Below are 24,058 nucleotides of genomic sequence, written 5' to 3' on the forward strand. Positions count from 1 at the left end.
GCAAGAAATAAAGCTCTTAGTGTGTTAATATCTGACATTTGTGTGCTAACATGACCCTTAAGTGCCCTAGGAACAGAGCCCAGCACTGCAAATTCACTCAAAGAGTCTCTTCACCTCTTCCTGATCAGATCATGAGAAAGAAACAACTGCCAGATCTGCAAAGAGAGGAAAAACTGTTTCTATTCATGTGGCTTTATATATATTTATATAAATATAATAAATAGATATATGTTTTTTGCTACTCTTACTTTATTTTTAGACCTCTCTAATTAGGCCAGTTTGAGAGTCACCTCCTCTCCATGCCTGCCCCATAATTATGAAAACACCTCCCCAGTATAAATCCTGGCTCAGATGAATTTATTACATTGTAGAAGAAAAACTTGTTGTTCATAATAATGTGGTCAGAGTTATTTTCTCCTTTACTGGATGGGAAAGACTTTTTTTTTTTTTTCTGGTATAAATATAGCACAAACTAAACAGAGCCACTATGTAATGTAAAAATACCACAAGCTTTTTATCAGGAAGGACTGCTCGTCACCTTGTCTCTCTAGGGACTGGAAATAGAATGTTCTAAAAGTAAGTGCTTTGAAAACCCAGGTGCACTGAAGAGGAAAGGAAGGGGAAAGGGCTGCCTTGGTTTGTCAAGGAACAAATATTTTTATTTACAGAGGACAAATAATGACTTGACATGTAACTTTCAGAACAGAGCAGCCCAATCACTGCATTCCCACTGACTCATGTGTGAGGAGGTACCACCCGTCTTGAAAATAGCAAGAGCATCCTCATTTCTTGCACAGCAGCCTGGAACCTTTTGCTGGACACAGGAAATGGTGACTGATCCAGGGTACTGGGGACCAAAGCTGCCAAGACCCGTGGCTGAGAGTAGCTGTTCATTGGGAAGTTAATAGGGATTATAAAGCTGAATGCATTAAAGGCAGCATAACATTTGGAGAGCTTCAGACTGAAAATAATCAGGAAGCGTGGATTCTGTTGTATATTTATTATTTTGAGGTGGGTCAAAGGATTAGCCACATTCAGTTAGGCCTAAACCACGTGTGTGTCAACTGGATCAGGAGAGTTTAACTTGGAGTAGAGGGAAGGGGAGACTGAGGAAGCCCTCTGTGCAGAGCTGTTCCTCAAGACACAGTGTCCCAAAAGAGCAAAGTCACTTCAGAAAAGCTAAGTGCAGTTTGAGGTGGATGAGAAATCCCAAGCTCTGTTTGGACAGGCCAGCTCCTCTGGAGGAAAGCACTCAGAGTGTGTATTTTCACAAGCCTACCAAGGCTCACTTAAACACCACAGAGCCAAGCCCAGCCCCGGCTCAGCCTTGGACATTTACTTTGCAGCTGAACCTGTCTCCAAACCCAGTCTGGGCAGAGAAACTGCTTCTGCAAGCCATCTCCCAGGTGGTGTGGGATTAACCTGTGAGGCCGAGTTAACTCTGGATGATACTCAGAGAGGCAAGGCAAGGGCAGCCCTAGCAAACTACTGTAATTATGCCACTTTGGCTGACTTTTTTTTTTTTTTTTGTGGCCACATAACTAATGAAAGCAAAAGGGCACAGCGAGGCAATACCTGCACTGCTTAGGCTGGAGATGAGCAAGGAGGGCCCAGCCTTGGGATCCTGGTGTGCAGGAAGATGTGGTGTGTGTATGAGGCAGTGGATTTGGGGACTACGAGACAGAGGAAGCAGAAGTTTCTGCCCAGTTCTGCTCAGGAGCAGTAAGATCAATGCCTCTGGGAAAAGCTGAGGATGGGAACGGTCACAGTATCAGCTTCTGAGGTGCCACCACTGGGCAAAGGGTAGGTCACGTCTGTGTGAGCATGTCCCCAGGGATGCAGGTCCCTCTGCTGCAGCCACAGGGAGCATGCTGGGCACTGCTGGTACCTGGGTGAGAGAAGAGAGCCAGAAGGGAAGCAGGGACTCTCCCGAGGAGCTTTCTTGCTCAGAAAAGGCATTTGTCAACACGCTGGCCCAAGCTCTTCACAACAGGTCACTAAAACTCTACAGCAAACAGCAGCTGATGGCCCCAGAATGAGCCTGTTGCTGCTCAAACAGCCAGCACAGCTAAGCAAACAGGCCGGCAGGGCAAGGGCTCTATTTGCCCTCGCTGTTTGCACTCCTCTATGCAGCTAATGGGATATTGCATTTATCCTAAGAAGGATGCAAAAAGGAGAGAGAGAGAGAGAAAATAGCTCCCTATTGATTCCTTTCCAACTTCTTTCTTTTCTCACTTCCATGTTTTTTTGGCCAACCTGCCGTTTTAGAAGACAGATTTATCCCTTATTAGGCAAACTGGTAACTGTTTGCTCTATAATGATTTTTAACAGTCCTGTCTTAAATAATGCCCTCTGGTGTCACGCTACATACGCCCTGCCTTTGGTTATCTCTTTTTTTTCTCTCCTGTTAGGAGAATGGAGATTTTATTGACGTGTAAAATGGTTACAAGGCAGGAGGAAATGAATTATAAAAAATGTAAAAGTAGAAAGCTAATAAAATGGTGGACTTGATAGATAAGACAGGAAAATAAATCTAATTTGACTGTAACTGGAGTGCTTCCTGTTTATGAAGTAATAACCGTATCCTGGACTAAGCCAGCATTAACCCAGGACACAGTTGTTATTTTGTCAAATTTGGCTGGCTCTCACAATTAACAAGAGGCAGCTCAAATTTCAGCTTTGGTGTGGTGATTATTTTGATGCCTGGTGGGAAATAGGGCCTTGGCCTCCCAGAAGGGGACCTGGCGAGGTGCTTTCTCTAAGAAGTCCACGGGAGGGGCTGTGGCAAGGGCTGGGGAAGACAGCAAAGCTGTTTCCAGAGGATGGCGCAGCAGTGTAGCACCGGGGGAGTCAACTGCTGTGTTCTTCATTTCTTACTCTGCGCCCTACTTACCCAACCAAAAATCCTCCGGCCCATGGGAGAACATGTGTTTCATGTCCCTGTGGGGAGAGAGGAGGAAGGAATGCACCCTTCCTTCCTCTAGCACGCCACTTCTTTGAGGAAAAACCCCATTTACGAGAAGAGCACACAAGCCCCTTCTAGCAGTATGATCTAACGCCGGTCTGCGAGGGGAAGCGGCATCCCTTCCTCTGCCCCCAGACCGACGCTCTCAGGCTGGGAATGCAAATGCCTCGGCCAGGGCCCAGAGACATCTGTTGCACAAGCGCAGCAGCGCTTTGTTTCAGATCCCACAGAGGTCCTCGTTCCAAGTAGGTCATTACGTAATGGCTTTTGTCTTTCCCCATTGCTAGCGGGGTCTGGGAGCGTGTGTCGTAATGCCCTGCAGTCCCTCCTGCCATCATCTCCGCAGGGTGGGACGCTCCCGCTTGATGTCACCCAGCCCGGTGCTGCTCTTATCTCTGCAGCAAAAACACCTGGCCCCTGCCCAGCCTGTGCTGCTCCCCCCGGGATTTTGCGAGGCATGCCCAGTTTTGGGGCTCCCCCAGCACGGGGTGCTCCCCATCAGACACAGGGGGCAACAGCCCAGCTAGGAGCAAGGCTGCTCTCCTGCATGATGTACAAAGGTTGCCTTTACATTTCCTCTTTGGGTTTGTTAGTTCTTTTTATTTTTTTCCCCACCCACACACATGCCTGGAGTCCCCCTCTGCTCCTTTTCTCTGATGGCCCTGAATAGTAAGAGCCCAACCCTCACCACAGCGAAAGGGAGGAGGATGAGGGGCATTCCGCATTCAGCAAGGGGAGAAGCAGAGACCAGGCATTTTTCTTCTTACTCAGGCATCTAGAAATGGTTACAGGTCAAACTAGCTGCATTTTTCACCTTTCCCACAACCTGTACAGCTCTCAAGAGCTTCTCTGCACCAGGATGTGGCTGCGCCTTTGGCTTCTGCTGTGGCTGAAGCTCACACAAAGCCATCTGAACAGTAAAACAGGTTCGCAACAAACTTGCCCTCTGTTCTCTAGTGAAGATGGCTCCTGCCCTCTCATGGTTGCAGGCAGATATGTAAAACCACTTGTTTGTTCTTCGCAGAGAAACACCAAATACCACTGCATGCATTTCCTTCAGCCGGCTCCACGCAGTCTGGTATCTCCCTCCTTCAACACACGCACGCTGACAGAACGGAGCTCTTCAGGGGCAGAGCCCGTCTGGCTGCTACAGGCGAGCAGACACTTAGCAAAGCGGGGCTGCCATCCCCAACCGTGATCTCGAGATGTTACCAATCTACAAAGAATAGGTAATATGTAAAGAAAGGCACTCACTTGTTCACCCTTTTCACAGAGCGCTGGTCTTTTTTCTGCCAATCAACCCGCCCTTTCTGCGTCCCTCCCTTTCTGAGGAACATCAGGGTTTCCTTATGTACCAAGCAGATTTTGCCAGTAGACTACATGCTGTGGTTGATGGTACAGATGAGGTTATGTTGTCCATCATGTTCTCATTACCAGCTTGTTCGGTGTTTCCCTCCCAAATCAATTAGCTTTCATAGAGATTTAATCATATCATTAGAGCTTCTACTGTTTAGGTCCTTTTTTTTTTTTTTCTCTTTTTTCTTTTTTTGGATAAGGTTCAAAGCATTTCTCATAAATGAACCCAAATCTGTGAAAAGCGAGCTTCTCAGAAAATCTCCGGTTCGTAGGTTATCGCCCTCATCTCCAAGCATGACTCAAGCCCAACCAGCTGTCCCATGCACGCACCATGGCACCCTGCTCACACAGATCCCCCAAGAATCACGGGCTCCCCCAGAGACAGCCTTTTCCTTCGGAGCTTGCTTTCAGCCAGGAGACCTGCATTTCTCCTCAAGGACAATCTGGATGGGGGCAACGTGAAATGCCAGGGAACGGAAGCCTAGAAGTGGCAGGCAACCAGCTCGCTTGTTGATTTCCTGGCCACCCAAAATGCTCTGTTTTCATCCATCCCGACATGGGAAATAGCAGTTTCAATGTTTGAATGAAGTAATGCCCCTTAAGAGATGAAATATTTTTTCTGAAGCATCATAAAAGCAATGAGCGTTAGCAAGAGCCATCTGGTCAAAGTTCTAGCTGCCTGCTTGGTGCCAGGTTTGCCAGGGCTTGTGCATGAGGAAGGAGAAAGGGGTTCATTTGCTCTGGGCTAGGTTCATCCGGGGAACTTCTCTCTCATGCAATCCCTGCTCTGTTCTCAGCTCTGTGTTTTTAACAGACATTGTGTGACACAGTCACGGAAATGACTTCCACTCACAAAGTATTCCTGTTCTTTTTGCACTTGTCATGTTTTTGCTGGATTTTCGGCAATCAAGGTCAAAGTTGAGAACCAGCACGACTTCCGGGACATGGCGAGCATTGTAGCCATGGCAAGAACCTACGCCACCTCCGAGCCATTCATCGACTCCAAGTATGACATCCGAATCCAGAAAATCGGCAACAATTACAAGGCTTACATGTGAGTGCATGGCTATGCCAGGGTGAGACGGGGGCAGGGGTGGGGGGACACACTGCTGTGGACGCAATTCATTCAGTGTCTGCTCTGGGCAGAGTAGGAGGCTGACTCCATTCCCTTGAAAAATAGCCCTGCTGTTCATCTCCCACCTCTGAACCCAGATCCCTCTTCCACTGATCATCCTCATTACTCACTGTCAGCTCGTTGTTTTGGAAGATAAATCTCCCTCTACCTGTTGCTGAGCTTCAGTTAGTTCCCACTATAAAACCCTTCTGTGCCGTCACCTACCACCCCCACCTCCCCTTGTGACAGGGCTCATCTTACCCAGCAGTTTAGCAAAATCCTCCAGCTCTCGGTGCCCTCTTGTGGGAACTGAGCCCACCACCCTCCCAGCCAGGGGAGGCAATAAAAAAGAGGGGTGTCCCAACAGCCTCAGGGAGCTAAGTTTGGAAGAGATGCTTGTAACTAATGGAGCCCTACAGTGTCCAACCCACAGCAACACCCTGTCTTCTCCCTAGCCAGAGATCATGGCACTGTGTTTACACGAGGGCATGAGGGGCATGCAGCACCACGTACAGATGGCCTCAGCTTGGCCACCACACAGGGATTCCAGGGGCATTTTTCGTGATTGCTCCCTGAAGCATACATAGGAGGGGAAGGTGAAGCAGAGGTATTTCTGCAGGTGGCCCCGTGCTCCTCCCTGCTCTGCAAGGTAGTGAGAGAGGTGGGACAAGGGCAACCCTCAGCACTGGTGTGTTTAAAAATATAAAAAATGCTCAGCCAAACTTCAGTAGTTGTCAAGCTCAATTAAAGATGTAACCACATGGCTCAATAAAACACCTGTTTCTTCTTACTGCAAACCAGTAGACAAAGCTAAGCCAAATAGCACAGCTTCTCCAGGAATACCACTCCTTATCCAGCCACAAAATTCTGGACAAGTAGACAGCCCTGGCAGTACATTCTTCAGGTCTCCAGATAACATTTCATATGTTACCTAAGACCTGCAACACCGTGAGTTTTGGATCCGTGTTTACCAACCCTCGGGCCATATAGCTCTGGCGCAAACGTAGTTACATAAGATAATCAAATGGACCTGATCACATATTTTTCGGTTCTAGTTGCCTGGCCGGATTCCTGACACAGAGGTATTTAAGTAAACTAGATAATGACTGAGCTGCATTCTTCATGGGAAGGACTTCTGGAACACTCAGCTGCTTCATGTGAACCCAATGAGAGAAAAATTGTTTTAAACCTGATCGGGTCAACAACAACTCAAACTGGCCAAAGGAAGGAAGGTTTAAAATGTCCATTAAAATTCCCTGTTCCTGCCAACCTACCCAGCCTTGGCTCCAGAGCCCGCTCCCACACTGCCTCTACATGAAACAAAGGCCCAGTTAGGCTGATCATATCCTCTCCCTGTTTATTATTCGCACTCACCACACTCTCATCCAGACAGGGATCAGAAATAATACCAGATGATTGATAAAAGAAAGCAGTCACACTAAGAGCTAATCCCATTTGGGAATATAGCTGTGCAAACAATTGTTTGCTAAATGAAATACGTTTTCACACAAAAAACAGCCATGAACGGGAAACACCTTAATGAGAAATTAAGCTTATTAGCAAAGAAAGCAAACAGCAAAATTCACCAAGTGACTTGCTAACCCAGTATTTACTTATATTGAGAGAACCGTTTATGGAAGTGAGCCTGGGGATCGGTGTAGCCGGTTTGATCGTGGGCTGCTCCTTCCGTACCAGTGTCAGACAGAATAGAAGGTTCTTTCTATGATATTCATGAGTTCCTATTATGTCAGAGGGCAGAGGTAAAAGTACCCGAAATATCAGGGCGCTCACTGGTGTCTCACACAGAAGACTCAAATTCATTAGTCATGCTAGCAAATCTCAGCCTTAAAGCAATTACAGCATGCGTCAGACTAAGTGAATTGCTTTGATCTGTCAGCCATGGAATCTACCCAGGATTTCTATACCTTCACCCACACATATAGACTTTAAAAAAAAACCCTCCTTCTGAGAACAGACTGTATACCAACATTTCTGCAGAATATGTTTACTTAGCACGCATCTGCCTGAGGGAGGATACTGCAGGGTGACTCATGCCCCAGATGTTCAATGCACTTCCTTCCAGCCCATGACCCAAGGCTTGAGTTCAGTTTCCCATTGACTTCAGTGCAGTGACTCCACATTTACACTACTAACAAACACCTACTTAGCCCATGCCTTGGGCCAGTTACAAAACAGCAGATAAGTAGCATGTGACACATGCCTAAAATTCCACCAAATGTGTTGGACCTACGTTGTAATACTGGTGAAGAGAACATGAATACTACTCATGTGGCTGAAGAAATTGTGGGAGAAATTATACACCCCCACCCTCCCCCTTCTCAAGTCAGGGTAAAGGGTTCATTTCCAGTTAAGACTTTGAATTTCCTTGTAAAACTGTATAGCTGTGGTTTGGTTTTCTCACAGATGGCTCAACTGCTTACATTTGGTATGCCAGGTACATTTTCTGAACACTGATGTTCAATCATCTTGTTACTAATCAGATTCCAGGAGTTCTCATCAGTGCTAATGGGACTCTAGGTGCCACCTGCCACTGTGATGGCATCTATATGATAATAAAGCATCGGTCTTCCCATTATAGAACTGGAAAACATAATCCTAAGAATCACATATCAAAAGAAAAAGAGATTTGAACACTGTCCTTACAGGGTATCGAGGACTCACAACAACCAAACCTCAAGGAGGGATCCATACTTTTGCTTAGAAAGTAGGGCAGGAAGGTGGATGTTGGGTGAAGGTAACAAAAGGCAAGCGTCAACTGTATGAAAACACAATTACTCAAAACAGTAATTAGGCTCCTTTGGCCCTCCTCCCACTCCTTTAAATATGGGTTACAAAGACTATTTAAATTTCACAGCAACTATACATACCACTTAAGAAGAGAAAACAGAAAAAGGACACCAGGCCATCCTTCACCAGAATAAGAGGAAACCCTGTGTATCAGCTGTAATGATCCAGGTTTACAGTCCAGCAGGACATCAGTATTATGACTGTTCCACATAGTCTTACAAGTTCAAAGTATCACTTCTACATCATGCTGAAAAGGTGACGGAAGTGGTAGGGAGGGTTCCAAAACCTCCTGTTGAAAATGCTTGATCATACTCCCCTCCTAAATCTCTGCCTAAATATCTTTCAACGTAGAGATTCTCCCTGGATGTATGCTGTCAGCTTGTCGACTTTTCTTAGACTGTACACTGTGCCAGGATTATCTGGACAGTGTTGTCAAAGCAAGCTGTCCAAAGTCTGTCCTGTGCCTAGGGTCAAGGAAAGGAAATTTTTATCTCTTAATGGATGATGGTGAAACTCAAGATCTGCCAGCAACAGTACCATTTGGGGGAAATTAATCATCAGTTGCAGCTAATGAGACTCCAACCATTTTGCAATTGTAAATTCTCCAAGTCCAAACATAGTAAGCCACAGTAAGATCAATGAAAATTCAGTGGGAAAGAGGATATAAGCATATTTCCTAAGATACCTGTACAACTGAAGTCAAAGTTAGGGAGAGCTGAGTGTTATAACTGACATTTGTGGAACTGCTTAGTCAGATGTTTGCACAGAGCGTTGCTCTGCCACAGACGGAGGATGCTACGATGGCAGAACACAAGGGTGATTATCCCGGAGACCTTCTACCGACATTTCAGCTTTCCTAGGCCAGATATATAAAGAAAGAAAGTACTCACAGAGCTTGATGTGTACTCAAGACTCCTTGGAGGTTTCCCTGCCTAACTCCTCACTCAGCCTTTCATGAGTTTGAACAACGTATCCTGTATGGAGTGTTGTTGAGGCAGGATTTGGAAAGATTTCTATGAGGAAGTACCTCACCTCATCCCCTCCTGTACAAGCACTGAGTCAAGAATGAGGACTACAGTATGAGGGAGGATGGGGCAGGGATGTATTTTCATGTTCACGGTTATGTTTTTGGTTTGTTTTCCTAGGAGGACATCTATCTCTGGAAACTGGAAGGCAAACACAGGTTCTGCGATGCTGGAACAGATTGCAATGACAGAGAGGTAAGGAAGAGGGTTTCAAGACAGTACTAGCTATTCTTGGGTTAGAAGGGAGGAACTGTATTTTTGACTTCAGTTCATTGATAGAACTGGTAAGTGAGGTCTCCCGGGAGGCCGGATAAAGGAGTTTAAAAGACCAAATATTTCCTTAAAAAAATACTAGGGGCACAAAGGCAAACTGTCCTGTTTTGGAGAACAGACTGGAAGTACAGCTAGGGAGCAACATTGCTAAATCATTAGATCTTTAGTGAATTTAGCCACAGGAAACAAGACCAGCATACTAAGGTCAAGCACACAAGCACAAACATGTAGGGATAAAATCAGAAAGGTCACAGTGCAAAATAAGAAGTAACAAGAAGTTATTCTAAGTACATTACTAATGAGAGGCGCACACAGAAAAAGTGTTTTTCTGCTGCTCAACAGAGAGAAAAATCTGTCAGCTGAAGTGTTGAAAGCACTAGTCTTCCAAAAGTGGACACTGTTTTAGCTAAGGTCTCACTGCTGAACAGGGGAGAAGGAACTGCCTCATGCATCTTTCACACTAAACTTTGCAGACGGTGCTTCCATATATTCAAATCACTGTGATATTTGCTAATATTGCAACTGTGTGATATTGTTGACTCATGGTAACTTAGGCTTTGCTGCATAACCCAACCCCTTTTCTACAGAAAGGCTATCAAGTCACTTGTTCTCCATCCTGTTTTTTAAGTAGATTATTCATAGATTTATAGAATCTATGAATATAAAATTAAATATAATTAATTATATAAATATAAAATAGAAATATAATAAATATATGGCTAAAAATTATGACTAAATATAAAATCGAAATTAATTCTACAGAATTAATAGTACATGTGTACTCAACTCTAGTGAATCTAAGATTTTTTTCAGACTATATCTCCAATTCCCAATGACCTTAGTATCATGGTTAATTCTGACTCTGTCCAGGTTTGGGCACCACATTTGAAGAAATATAGCAATTGAGTTAAAGAGGTCACAGGATAATAAAGCAAAGGCTCAGAGGAGAAAAGAGAGCCTATAAGAAAAATATGCAACAATTGCTTATGAAGTTTTTTACCTTTTCCAGTTGCAGACCACTGATATTTTTTTTCAGTAGAGGTGTGCACTCTTGCATAATGAATGTATGTCTACAGTGCAGAGGTTCACTTTCCTTTGTTAGCTTTCAAAGAGCTGGAAGAAGTTGTCCACAAGCTGAACGCTACTGCATCCCAAAGATGAAAACATTTAGAGCACAAAGTCTTTGAATATCGGAAAGGCTGCTAATAGGGCATTACCCACACTTTATATTGCTAGTACAAAGCTGTAAGAAATAATCGGTTTAAACTATAGTAGAAAAGGTTCATTTGGGCATAGGAAATATTTCTTAACAGTAAGGATAACACAGAACAGAAATGGATTGCCTGGAGGGGAAGGAGAATTTGTGTCCTCTTTCAGACTAGGTTAGAGAAATGCCTCCTCTTTTGGGTACGAGTTGTGCAGGTGATCATATAAGGTCCCTTCTGCAACTTTTGTTCCGTGAGACAGGGAAACCAAGCCAAGCACCTAATCTGATGCTGTAGGTGACTCTGCAAGACGCTAATATGACTATGGGAACTGGACATTATTACGTATCCTGGTTGTTTTACAACACAGCTGAAGCCAGAGAGAAGGGCAGACATTCCCCAATTGCAGTGTTGCAGGATTAAAGCCCAGACTCCTGCTAACCTACCGAGCTGAATTTTGAAGGTTCAGTTTATAGAGGTCGTTCCCCAATTCACTGTACTAGCCCTATCTAGCCACAAATGCAGCAAAAACCGTTGAAATCTGTGAGTCATCAGTGCATGCAACAAGGCAGGAGTTTTGCTGAGTAGAAGCAAACTGTAGTTTTGTAGTAGTGCCTATTGTAGTTTTGTAGTAGTACCTACTATACTGAACAGTAGCCCAGAGGACTGACATCCAAATAATACTACGCAAAATGACAGTAAAACTGCAAATGCTATCCCGGATGCACACGCATAAATATGCTCCTCTGTCCCATAGCACTGCTATTCCACCCGAGCAGCCCTGGTGCCTCCCAGTGCTCACCTAGGGCCAGGTAGCTAACAGGGGCTCCAGCATGGGCAGCAATTCCCCGAGGCTGGCTGTCAAACCCAGATACCTAGAGATGTCCCTTAGGAAGATCTGTGATGGTGCTGGGTGTGGGAGCACAGCAGTGCGTGAGGGCAGCTTGCAGGGCTTCCTGCCTGGTTCACAGGGTCTGCAGTTCTCCTCCTCCTTGTGCTAGTCAGTCCTCCTCAGGCTCCCCCTTTCTCACAAGGGCTGGTGTGAACGTGCTTGGTCTCCTCATTAGGAGCCATTTTCCTGCAAACATTGTGTTCGCACAAGTTGATCATTATATTGTCAAGCTATGGGGACTCTGGCTGGCTTCAAGGATGTAAACTTGTTCTTTGGCCAGAACAGCTCTTTTCCCAGTCCCTGCAGGGTCTGCAAAATGTCAGCGTTTTCAAAAGACTGTGGCCTTCCCTCCCTCCCCGCATCTTGTCACAGTCCTGCTTACAGATCTGCTGCTCTGAGATTATTATTATTGAAATGGTCGGGACTGCAGAGCAGCTGCACAGGAAATAAAACCAGGCCGCCTCGTTCCCTCCTCATTTCCACGGCGGGGGGATGCGGCCCCCTCATAACAGGCCCCTTGTCATTCTCTCTCCTCCTCTGACACCAGTACAGCTAAGGGGGCACCTGTCAGACCTGGCCCCTGCTCATACCAGCTGATGGTCCCGTTCAGGGACAGAAAAAAGGGGTGGCAGCCTGTATCTCTCCCGCTGACCAGCGGTGCCTGGTCCCTGTGATGGGACCGCCTGGCTAGGAGCAAGGGATCAGAGGGAGGAGGCTGTAAAAGGATGGCACTGAAAGAGTGAATTGTAAAAAGCAGGAGCCGCTAGGTCACAGATCAGGGAGGGGGTGGCTACACCCTGCTAAATTCTGCACTCGCTTTCCCATCTTATTGCAGCCCCAATATCCTGGACATCTTATCAGGAGAAAAGCTGTCTGCATAATGGAGGGCTTTCAGGCAAAGCCAATACAAACGCTAAGGGGCCAACTCTTCTGGGAGATTAAATGAGCTAAATATTTATAGCTTGGCTAAATGACAACCGACTGGAGATCTGATGTAAATACCAAGGAGGGAAAGAAACATTTTAAGGTGGCTTTGAGGGCAGGATTGAAACGATCTGCACTAAAGAGAAACTTCAGGCAAGATTCTCTCTTTTGGTGTTTTTTGTGGGTGTTTTTTGGTCCATCTCCTGTGCAAGAGATAGGGGCAAAGTATGTAAAGTATACAAAGTATGCCTTCAGAATCTCTTTGTGCTCCTCTGAGCAGCAGGATGGGTGACTGTGTTGGTGTAATACCCAAGAAACTTAATCCTAGGCCATGCCTCTGGTTTCTGCAGGTACAGACTCTGGGCGGATGCCTGTGCGGAAATGTTTGGTGGTCTCGATATTTGTGCTGTCAAAGCTGTCCACAGCAAAGATGGAAAAGACTATATCATTGAGGTGAGAGCACGGGGAACCTGAAGGCAAGTCTCCTTCGGGAAGTGTGTCTGCATGCACACACGTTCCCTCAAAGTTCATATACACCAATGTGCTCTCTTACTCCTGTGTGCATGCTCCAGCAGTCACTGCTCCTGAATGTCCGTCTGTTTCCTCCAAGCTGTGGCCCACTGACATGCAAGGGCCTTATTCAGAGTCGCAGGTAAACTGACAGACATACAGCAGGGCGTCAGAGTTATAGTGCCCTCATTTCTCAGTGTGGACTGTGAAAAGAAATGGGAGAGCCACACACTGCTTGGCCACCCCAGCTTTCCAGCTGATGAGACCCCACAGTGTGGCAATTTACCAGCATGGGACAGATACGATTCTGCCTTCTTAGCGAGCACATAGCAGCCTGCAAGTGTTGCTGGCAGCATCCAAAGTTTGGCATGTCTCATTGCACCAGTGCCCCAGTACCATTCTGCCTAGGCTGAGCACCTGCAAAGGCAGCACACCTCTCATAGCTGCGAGTAGAGATTGGCAGAATCATGAACAAACAAGACCAGATTCAGCCCAACCTGAATTCAGGTGCCACATGATGTTAGCATATTAGTCATACTAATGTCTCCCCATTACCCATTCAGACAAAAAAATAGTCATGTCCAGCAGGTGATTCAGTGCACTGAAAGTCTCAGTTTCTAAATTAACATGTCTTTCTCCAATCACTTTAAAGGGAACCCCAGTAACAAAACTCCTAGCCGCACCTTAGTTAAGAGAGTAGAATAAATGGCAAGAGTGAAGCAAGAAAGCCCATAAACAGCAGGAACAATTTAATTTTAATTTTTTTTTTAAAGGTGAATTTGCTAAAATCTTTTGCCTGGACAACATTCACTAAAATAGACCAGCAGGACAGACCAGTACAGATCTACTCCAGGCAGTGTGGGCTACAGACTTTTGTGCTCAGAGCCCCACTAATGAGACAACCTGTGGCTCTGAGAGCTAAGGTTCAGCACGTTCCTCACCAGGCCAGGAGGAAAAAGTAGGAACGTGGTGGATAGCACACTCAGGTCACCCAAGCAGGGCAGAGAAGGAAAAGCTGGCCAGAAAATCAAAGGGGAAACTTAAGAGACACTCTGGGGGAGAGAAAATCTGGCAAGTAAGCAAGTGTCTCTGTCACTATGTGATTCAAGGAGGCACAGCATCTGACCTGCTGTAAACTCCACCAACACAGGCCAGCCAAGGAAGACGAGCAGAGCCAGCCTACGGCTTCATGCAGGGGTGCTGACACACTGGAAAGCTATGTGTGGGAGTGAAGTCCCACCCGCTGAGGGTTGGGATGCTGATGAGAACCACATGAGCCCTCCAGTGACTGCACATTCCAGCATTATGTATCTGCTCCCCGGGGAGCGGTGACCTGTCAAAGGCCATGCAATCCAAGCACGTTGCCAGCAACAAAACACTGGCAAGCCTCTGTCTTTTCTGCAGTGATGGGGCCACGGCTGATGGGTCTGCTCCTGTACGCAATTCATCGGCACCTAGAGGAGCATCCCCTAGAGCAGGCTGCCTCCCTGCTATGTGCTTTTATGTCTCTGTGCACATGTAGCTGAGAAAGGAAGAGCGAGAAAGCAGTCTTGCTAGAGTAAGGATGTTTGGACTGTGTCCATACATGGTCAGATGTGAGATGTGGTTTTCATATCCCTGCATCTATTCTTGCACATAAGCTTATGTACGTGCACACATGGGTAATTCTCTGCTTAAGGATTATATGCCTCTGTCAGGATATACCTCTGGTTTTTCACATCTGCCCCTGTCTGAGTGACTGCATGAAAAGCACGGCCATACGCTAACAGCCCTCACCAGGCTGCACGCAGAGGGAAATGCACACTAATAACCCCCTCTCTCCAAGGTAAAAAACAACGGATCTAATGTGATACAAATCAGAAGAAACACATCAGCCTCAGATGGATCATGCTGAATTATGCCAGTGTAGAACCTAATTGAGTAGGTCTGGTGTACCAACATCGAGCAGGCATTCAGATGCCAGGCTGACGGACACTGACAGGAAAGGAATAGAGTAATGCAATACAAAGAGCAAAACAAAGCCAAACAGGCACCTTTTCTACTTTATGCAGATCGGAGAGAGATGTTGACAATTAATTAAGTGTCTCCAGCCTACTTCCTGGGGTACTTTTCTTGGTCTGAAACTGATCCTTTACTTTGCTTTTTTCTTTTGATACTGGAGGAAAAAAAGTTTTTGACTGTGCGACAGTTGTATTTTTCTTGGTGAGAAGGAACAGTATGCTGTGACATTTTACAAGAAAGCACACCTAAATGGACTGAACAAATAAGGAATCTGCACAATGCAATTGCAGGCAGTAATTAATTTTCACAGTGCAAAGCAGTTCTCTAGGAGAGAATTGCAGAAGTAGTGATGGGCAGTTCTATGAACTCCAATTTAGCACAGTGGTTTGTTGCAAACAAAATCAGATTTAAAAAGATGAGTTATCAGCACAGGACAAGAATAATCTTTCACTTATGGTGTTTGCTGCCATGTGAACTTCACCTTCTTTTCTTTTCCCATAGCAGATAACAGGACCTACTACCTTTCTGCCCCTCAAAGCACTAGCACACTTACGCACCATGTTCATGGCTCGTATTCAAAGCTAAAATCTACTGATTTCGTACTATTAAAACAGCTGTGAATTTGACGGCAAATGCTGGTTCTTCTTTTTCCTCTGCTTTAAAGAACTTTGCCACTTTAAAAGAATATTCAGCATGAATATTCAGAAGGCCAGGTCCTCAAAATAGCACAAGTTAGGTACCGCTGTTAGCAGCCAGATTCTCAAAAGAGCTCAGCAGTGTGTATGGTTTAATAATCTCTCCCTTGGCCCTTTTTTCATAATGTAGCCCTTTGCCACACCTCTTCTGTACTGATAAATATGGAGCAGGTGGGGAGCAAGTAAAATAATCCTTTTGATTTATTCTTCCTCCTGGATCAACTAAGCCCTACCTGCTATGTGGTCAAGCTGTGTTACTAGACACACTCCCTGCTGCCCCGCGAGGAGCCCTGCCCATCCCCTCACCACTGCCTTATCAGTCCTTCGGATATGTCGAATCATCTGTGTCCTTCCTTCCTTCCCTAAAAAATCACCTAACACTCCTGCGCACCAGAGCATGGAATAACAAGCCCAGCCTTCAGGCCTCAGCGTCAGATCGGCGCAGGGGGTTTTCCAGAGTCTCTTCTTTGCCCTGCTGCTTTCCGCTCCCACCCCATACACCTTATCAGGCGACAGCAGCTGCCTCAGGAGCAGCTACTGACCTTGGGCTGCTACAAAGGCCGGGACCACATGTGCCAACGTCCTCTTGTCTCACATGGCTGGTCTGTGATCTCCTCGGGAAGGGATGAGTGCAATCTATCTGTGATTCCTGTATTCCTTCCAGCGCTAGCATTCGTGGCTGCCCAGGTGCAGAGCAATTCGCCTTTCCCAGAGGACATGCAAGGTGACATCTCGTGCTCCTTTCCGCTTCAGTGGCAACCAGCTGTGTCATTTTGCCCAGTGAAATCACCGACATTTTCAAAGGCCTTCCCTTACGCGTGTGGTTGCTCAGTCCCATACTGGTGGTCTCCCACAGCTCACACCCCTGCCAGGCCCTTCACAGAAGTACTGATCCCTGGTGTGTCTTCACTGCCTCCGGCAAGATCTGCTCCAGGGTTTGTTCCCCCTGGTGCCTCTGTTTTATTAAACAGCATCATCTTCACAGAATCATTAGGGTTGGAAAAGACCTCCAAGATCATCTGGTCCAACCCTCACCCTACCACCAATGTCACCCACTAAACCATGTCCCCAAGCACCACGTCCAACCTTTCCTTGAACACCCCCAGGGACGGTGACTCCACCGCCTCCCTGGGCAACCCCTTCCCCTTCTGCTCCAGCTACTGCTGCCACAGAAATAGGGAAAAGCAGTTCTTAAGGTGGGGAAACGAGGGTTTTTAATCTGATTTGGGTGTTTTGAACTGAGCTGTATCCCAGGGAGGGTCACGGAGCCGCCGAGCGAGGCTGGGCCTGTCAGCAGGGTAACGGCATCATCTAGTGGCCGGACACGTCCCTCGCACGGTGCATTGCAGGGAGCCAAGACCTCTTACCTCACACACGAACTGGAATTGCCAGATGAAGTGGGAATGCTTTTAAGGGGGGGGTTAAGGGAGGGCGACCTGTGAAGGAAGCTGCCAGAGGGCCCCCAGGAGTCCCTGTGTATGAGACGCGGAGGGGAACTGGCCGTTCCCCACCACCCTGGCTTATCGCTGACACCTCTGCAGAACATCTTTCCCTATCTCCTAATTTTTTTACAGAGAGTGGACAGAGGAATGAAAAGCCACTTGGTGCATTTAGCTGAGCACTTCCATCTGTTTTTCTAACCTCCTTCATTCACACCCTAGGCCAAGTAGCCATGGATGTAGGTGCCAACTCACTCTTCACGTGAATTCCCAGTTAAAACTTCTAGGTGGCTTCTCCAGTGTTTGTGTGAGACACCTATAGAAATGAACCCAAACGAATAGTTATTCTACAAGAACAGACTAGAATACAAACTCGGTGAACTCACCTCACTGATTTCCTCTACCTCTAAACAAAATGCATGAAACTTTCCATTTCACTCAAATAGACTCTCACAGCCTTGCCAGGGCGGAGCGCACTTCCAATTTGTTATCTGAGCGTGAGTCAGTGCCTTTCTTGAGCAATGCAATCTTTAACTCTGCATTTCCAGGGTTTTTAATGTTTGGTTTAAAAATCAAAGCAAAATAAAATAAAGTCTTCCAACCCTGTTATTTTGGTACAATTATATTTACTCCAGCTGAATCTTAACTCCATCACAGCACAGTTCTTCCTGTGGGATTCTGTTGTTTGTGAAGCACTTGATTTATGATGAACTGCTGAAAAAGACGTTTAGAGCTGCTACGCAGCTGAGGATCTGCTATGCTTTCCTTATTATTGTTGTTGCCAGAACATTTCTTACCTCAAAGACCCTTTGACAGCTCTCTGTCCCCCATCTCCACAGTCTTGCTTCCCAACTTTCTCCAGCAGTTGTGGTACGTGTTGGAAAACAGTCATATTAGAGTAATATCAGGAAGACAAGCAGAGAATAAGTTTACTTTTCTGCATTGGGTGCTGTTGTTTTGGTGACATCCTATTCATTATGCATCTGTGGTGTTTATTTCCCCTCTCAGGGTGCAGTGCTCTGTGTTGATTAATCCCAAATGTTTCCTGCTTTCCTCCAGTCCCTGTTGCCTTCATCCCCTCAGACTTCAGTACATTTTGTTTCCATTCTCCTGTGTCTGCCTGTGTCCCTTTCTGCTGCAGTGTCATCCCAAAACGCTGTAGCACAATGCCAGAGAGACCTCATCCACGAGAGGCATCTCCTCAGGAAGAACCAAGTTTGTGTTTGCTTGATTTAGAAAACCTTCAGCCACCAGAAGCCTTGGGTTGGCTTCCAAGTTGTAAATGGAAGATGGGGAGTGGAGGAAGCACATGCTGTTTCCAAAAAAAAACCTAAGTGAAATCCCACCCTAGCATGTTTCAGCATGGAGGGGACTTCGGACTAGATGTGTTGACAAGGATGTGGGGACACAAAGCAGGTTAGCATGAAAGGTGAGTTGAAACAAGCATCTGCCACCAGGAAACCTCTTTATTAACTGCTGTTTTTCTTTCTTGTGGCAGGTGATGGACAGCTCGATGCCCCTGATTGGGGAGCATGTGGAAGAGGACAGACAGCTTATAGCCGATCTGGTTGTTTCCAAAATGACTCAGCTTGTCACCACTGCTGGATCTACCCCATCACCACTGAGGCCTTGGGTATGACAGAATATAGACCTTTTGGCCAAGCTGTTTTCCTGAACTCTTCTTCTCTCTCTTCTCCCTGTAAATGGCAGGCAGTCAGACATCTCATGGAGATGAACAGTCCCATACCAGAGTGTATTAGATAGATTGACTCCTGCTCTTCCAGAGAAGTCTCTTGCAGACCTTTGCAGTGGGTGCCCTAAGAAACGGCTCGGTCTCCTGCCCTCTCCTTCCATGTAACTGTGATATTGCATGGGTAGTGTGGGCCACACACCTAGGCATTCTGCCTTGCTAAATCAAATCCTATTTTAGATTCATATTGCAGACAGCATTTCTAGAGGTGCTTGTAAATCCCAGCTTCACCTCCATCTAACACCAGTCCTCAGGATAGGTTTCATTCCAGTTTTTGCATCTCTGGTGAAAATCTGTGCTTCCCAAAGAGGAGAGTGGGAATTTCCACCAAGACTTGTTTCATTTCTCAATGCAGCCTTGCTTCTTTGGAGATGCCCTTTACCCACTTTATCAGTAGGAGGCCTGACTACTGCTGAATTCCTATAACAACCTGTCATTTTTCCATTTAAGCTGACCCCTTCGCACTCCTCATGGCACATTCATTCCCAGACTGTATGTGCTATTACCTCTTTCAGCGTCTAGCAGGGAGCCAAGCAGGAAAGGTTGAGGACAACAGAAATCTGTACAAAAGAAAGGACAGAAGAGTAATCAGGCTGAGTGATAATACTGACTGCAACACACTGGAAAAGTTTCCATTTCCACTCAAGAGATAAAGTGAGAGGAAGGACTCTGTAGCTCTCTGCCTCTGTTTTATGACAGCCTACTCCCTGCTAAACCAGGTCCCCAGCATGCAGTGCCTTCAGAGTAAATCCAAAGCAAACTTTAGATAGAGTGAGGGGAACCTTTAATAGACGCTAAAAATGCTTTGGGACAGTGAAAGGCATACAGAATGGATAGGATTTACTCTGGCCAAAGTGAAATCAACAACTGACCTCTGAAATAACCAAGATAAAGAGTGTATAAACTAAGAGCAAAGGGGAAGCCTGCAGAAACTGAGAAGAACATGGACAGATGCATATGTTGTCTATATCTGTAACAAAGACATACAGGACCGGAATGGATTGCAACAGAACTAAAACAGAGTCAAAGGAGAACAAAACAAATGGTCTTGGAAGCATAAGATGTCAAACAGAAGATTTAAATGAGAAAAGGTTTCTCAACAAGGACACAAATATCTGTATTCAAAATCAAGAAAATTAAACCCACAACTGTGTTAACTAGAGTGTTTTACGATAGAGAAAGACCTTGGTACAGCAAACATTGGAGAAACTGCACAAGCTACAATTGCTACTGTAATGCTATAACACATAGTTATAGAACTACAGATGAAGACTTCCACAGAAACAAGAAAAATAACAATTCTGAATATGAAGGCAGCAGTATTGAATACATAGAAATATGAGTCTTTGGCTATCCTACAGGTATGCATAGAATAACTATGCATATTATTGTGGCTATCTCTGTAAGTTTCTGGATAAGAAAAACTGAGAAATTAAGAAATTGATTGCACAGCCTTGACAGAAATGGAAGAAGCAACAAGTCATAATAAAATGAGATACAGCTATCAAGTAAGTCAAGTAACACAGTGGGACAGTAAGTCAAAGAGAGTTTTGCATCTTTTTAGGTGACTGCTTCTGGGAACCGTGAAATCCAAGTGTAATAGGAAACAACAGCTTGACCTAGCCTTCTGAAACACCCAGGTACAACTTCAGAAAGGGAACAAGTAGTACTAGGTTTGCTTTCTTTGGGATGGTATCAAAAAGTCATGATATGGCACAAACAGTTAGGAAATGTGCTTTTAGTAAGATGAGAAAATTATTCAGAAGCTCCCTAGTATTAGAAGTCGAGCTTTATGGATGCTATTTAAGAGAACACTGTTTTTCTGAATGCATATATACATTTCTGATCTGCTCCTAAACGAGAAATGCAAGAAATAAACTTCTAGGGTTAAGTCGCAAAGTGAAAGAAGACATTCAAGACAAACAGAAAAAAATCTTCCAAATTTGGAAATCTGACATTTTAAAAGACGTTTATGCACACAAATCGTTTATGCATACAAACACACAAGTAATAAAAGGAAACTTAAAAAGGATAAAATTTTATTTTAAAGATCAGATAGAGGGAAGAGTGAAACAAATTCTCTGAGTTCAGCAGAAGACAGAACCTCACCAAAGCACTGGTGAGCTCTATGGATCATCCAATATTAAGGGAGAAAGGGAAGACAACAGAGACAGTGTTGGGACTCCAGTGAATTTAATTGCTGAAAATGGAGAACTTCTTAAATCATACATAGATTTTCCCAGTCAGGCATGCAGGGCAGAGAGCAAAAGCAGTGATTAAATTGGTGATATCTGATATTTTTAAAAATTATTAAGCCCCCAGACCCAGCTGGCTACATCCAATGACGTGAATTTAGGAAGTGACTCAGCTGCCAAGAAAAAAAGTGCAATTTCATTAGAAACAGTTATTGCTCCAGAGGATTGGTGTATAACAAATACAAAATTTGTGTTTAAAATGGCTATAAGACTAACGTAGAAAAATGTACGTAAGGAGTCGTGGACCTTACAAATGATCTCAACAATTAATTTAAAGAATAATACAGAAGACTAATAAACCAACAGAGCCATGGCTTAAGAGCATCCACCACAATTTTTTTTCAAAGAAAAATGTCCCATTAATCTTCCTTTCAATTCTTTGTCCATCAGCTCTTTAAGAGTTTGTTCATAAAGTGGTAGACAGCAGGCAATCAGCCAAAATAATGTTGCTAGACTGTCACAAAGCCTCAGGGAAGGTAGCAGACAAGAGCTATCAAAAAAGCAAGCAGAGAGGGTCTAGAAGGCAAAGTTTCATTGTGAAGCAGATGCCTCAGATGAAGACACAGATATGACAGATGTTAAATCTTGCAAACAGTCAAGGACATTGGGTGGCCATCACTCCTGCAACTCTCCACCTCAAAATTGCATTGCCTTCATCTTTGAGAAGCCCTGGGTTGGCTGTGGGCAGAGGCAACAGAGGTCAATATGAGATCTTATTCCCTTTCTTTGGCTGATCTAATCAGGATGTTTTATGTTATTTCCAGTGTATTTCCTGCAACACCAAGGCAACATTTTAATGTCCCAAGCTATGTAGGACTAGAAGCTATGGAATGGAAAATTCCTAGGTTTTCCTCCCCATCCATTTAGCTTGTCAGAGATACATCGTGTACAAGATTGGCTGACAACATCATCGCATTTATGTTAGTCAGTTGAAACTCATTTCAGTGCTTCCAGCTATGAAACATTTCTTCCCATTTCCAGAATCATTTAGCTCGTTCTCCTGACCTTCCAGGAGCTTCAACAACCCCTTTATCATTGTGTTCTCCATATAAATAATCCAGCACATACCAGTCTATCTGTCTCCAACTTCCCTTGCTCTTTCATAAACAATTTTGTGCAATAGGCTTACTCAGACTTTTGTTAACCTTGGACAAGCCCTCTGTGCAACAATTCTGTTTTGCTTAATCTGCTTATTAAAATATCTGTCAGAAAGAGTAAACAGTGAGAGAGAAGAAAGTGCAGATGGCACCAACTTATTTGGGTTAGTCAGGACCAGGGATGTCAGCGAAGAACTTCTGAGAGAGCTATGTATGTTAAGTCACCACAACAGCAAACTGTACTGAAGACTGAAAAGTAAGCTAAACTGGGGTAGAGAGAGGGAGAACATAAACTGTATATATACCTTGTAAGTCCTGCTAACCGTTCCTCTTAAGAAAGACATTGTTGCAAACAGACTAACGAAAACCATTGCTCAGCCTATGGTTGTGTTGACAAGGGAGAAGCAGGGAATTTGGATGCACAAGGAATGAGTTGGTGATGTATACAGAGAAACCAAGATACTGCTTCATCTGGAATAACATAAGCAGACCTGCTTTGGGCAGCTGCAGAAAGGATCACAAGGCCAGGAAAGAGAAGTGGGTGATGAAAATGATTAGGAGCCTGGAAACATTCCCGTGGAGGGACCAAAGGGATTCAACCTGTTGGTTTTAGAGAGGACATGAATGGGAGTGAGGGCAGTAAAACTCTGCAAAATAATGAATGGCCTAGCAAAGGTAGGTTGTGAGAACTATTCTCAAACTCAAAGTAATGGAGTTAAGAAGTGGGGAGGGTTGTAAGATTGAAATGGTCTGAGTGACAATATAAAAAAAAAATACATGGAACTGTTGCAAAGATTTTGTGGAGCAGATCATAAACTTTATGTTCCAGGGTTTGAGCTGGTCCTTACTTACGAGCAATCAAGATGAGACCCCTCAGGGTAAAAAGATGATTACTCCATAGACATTTCCATGGTTCATCCCTCCTTCCTTTGGAACATCTGGTGCTGGCAACTGTCCAAAATGGGAGATGGGACTAAGAGATCCCTTGGGCCTGATAAATTTGGCAATCCCTGATTACCTAAAAAACATTATGAACTGTAACTTCACCGTTATTCCCTGTGAACAAACAATTTATATGCTCCTTATTACTTAGCTCTCAATTTCAGTCCCTTGAAAATTACCAGCCAGATGCTGTGTGTGTGTATTTAAGGAACACTTCAGGACTCCACTGCTCCTATATTACCTCTGGGCTTCTCTTTGGGGACTCTGTATTAACAGGAATGGCTTTTTCTTCCCTCTAGCCTCCACAAGTTCAGCCTCAGTCAGTGAAAACTCAGCCTGGACCTCAGCTCGCACAACTGTCTCAGCCGCGGCCTCCTCCACAAGGTACAGTTGTTTGGGACCCATGACAGCATGGACTGTGAGACATCAGTTTGCCTTCTAAATAAACACTCTCAGGATAAAGGTTTCGGTCATAGTCCCAATTCACTGATAAGCAGGAAGCAAATTCAGTGTACTTTTAAAGCAGCTACTGTAAAATTCCATATCAGCTCCGAAAGTGGGCTGAAAATTCAATACAGATCCAGCTGATAACTCTATTAGGACTTGGCTCAGCAAAGAAAGGCCACTTGAAATGGCACTGGAGCAGGATTTGGGGCACAGAGTGTATTTGTGTTTGCACAGAGCTGTAACAGCAACAACTATTAAGAAGGGATAGCAAGATTTGAGGGTCTGCTACCAATATTGCTAAAGCCACCTGCTGATAATGCTGGAACAGATGCTCAGATAGTAGTAGGGCGCACAGTTTTT

The 24,058-nt window shown here is 45.0% G+C and overlaps 1 protein-coding gene across 4 annotated transcripts in view; it reads left to right on the forward strand.

Annotated features, from left to right (window-relative positions):
- The window catches only part of SYN3 (synapsin III), a 235,902-nt gene that overhangs the window by 204,114 nt on the left and 7,730 nt on the right, over nucleotides 1–24,058 (forward strand). For all 4 annotated transcript variants that reach the window (XM_080590591.1, XM_080590589.1, XM_080590590.1 and 1 more), the window contains 5 exons: nucleotides 5,233–5,375; nucleotides 9,389–9,463; nucleotides 12,913–13,015; nucleotides 18,706–18,840; nucleotides 23,551–23,635. In XM_080590591.1, coding sequence (XP_080446717.1) covers nucleotides 5,233–5,375; nucleotides 9,389–9,463; nucleotides 12,913–13,015; nucleotides 18,706–18,840; nucleotides 23,551–23,635 — 541 coding nt within the window. The remainder of the gene's footprint in view (nucleotides 1–5,232; nucleotides 5,376–9,388; nucleotides 9,464–12,912; nucleotides 13,016–18,705; nucleotides 18,841–23,550; nucleotides 23,636–24,058) is intronic.

Source organism: Anser brachyrhynchus (genome assembly GCF_964034855.1).
Source record: "Anser brachyrhynchus genome assembly, chromosome: 1".
Classification (NCBI taxonomy): Eukaryota; Metazoa; Chordata; class Aves; order Anseriformes; family Anatidae; genus Anser; species Anser brachyrhynchus.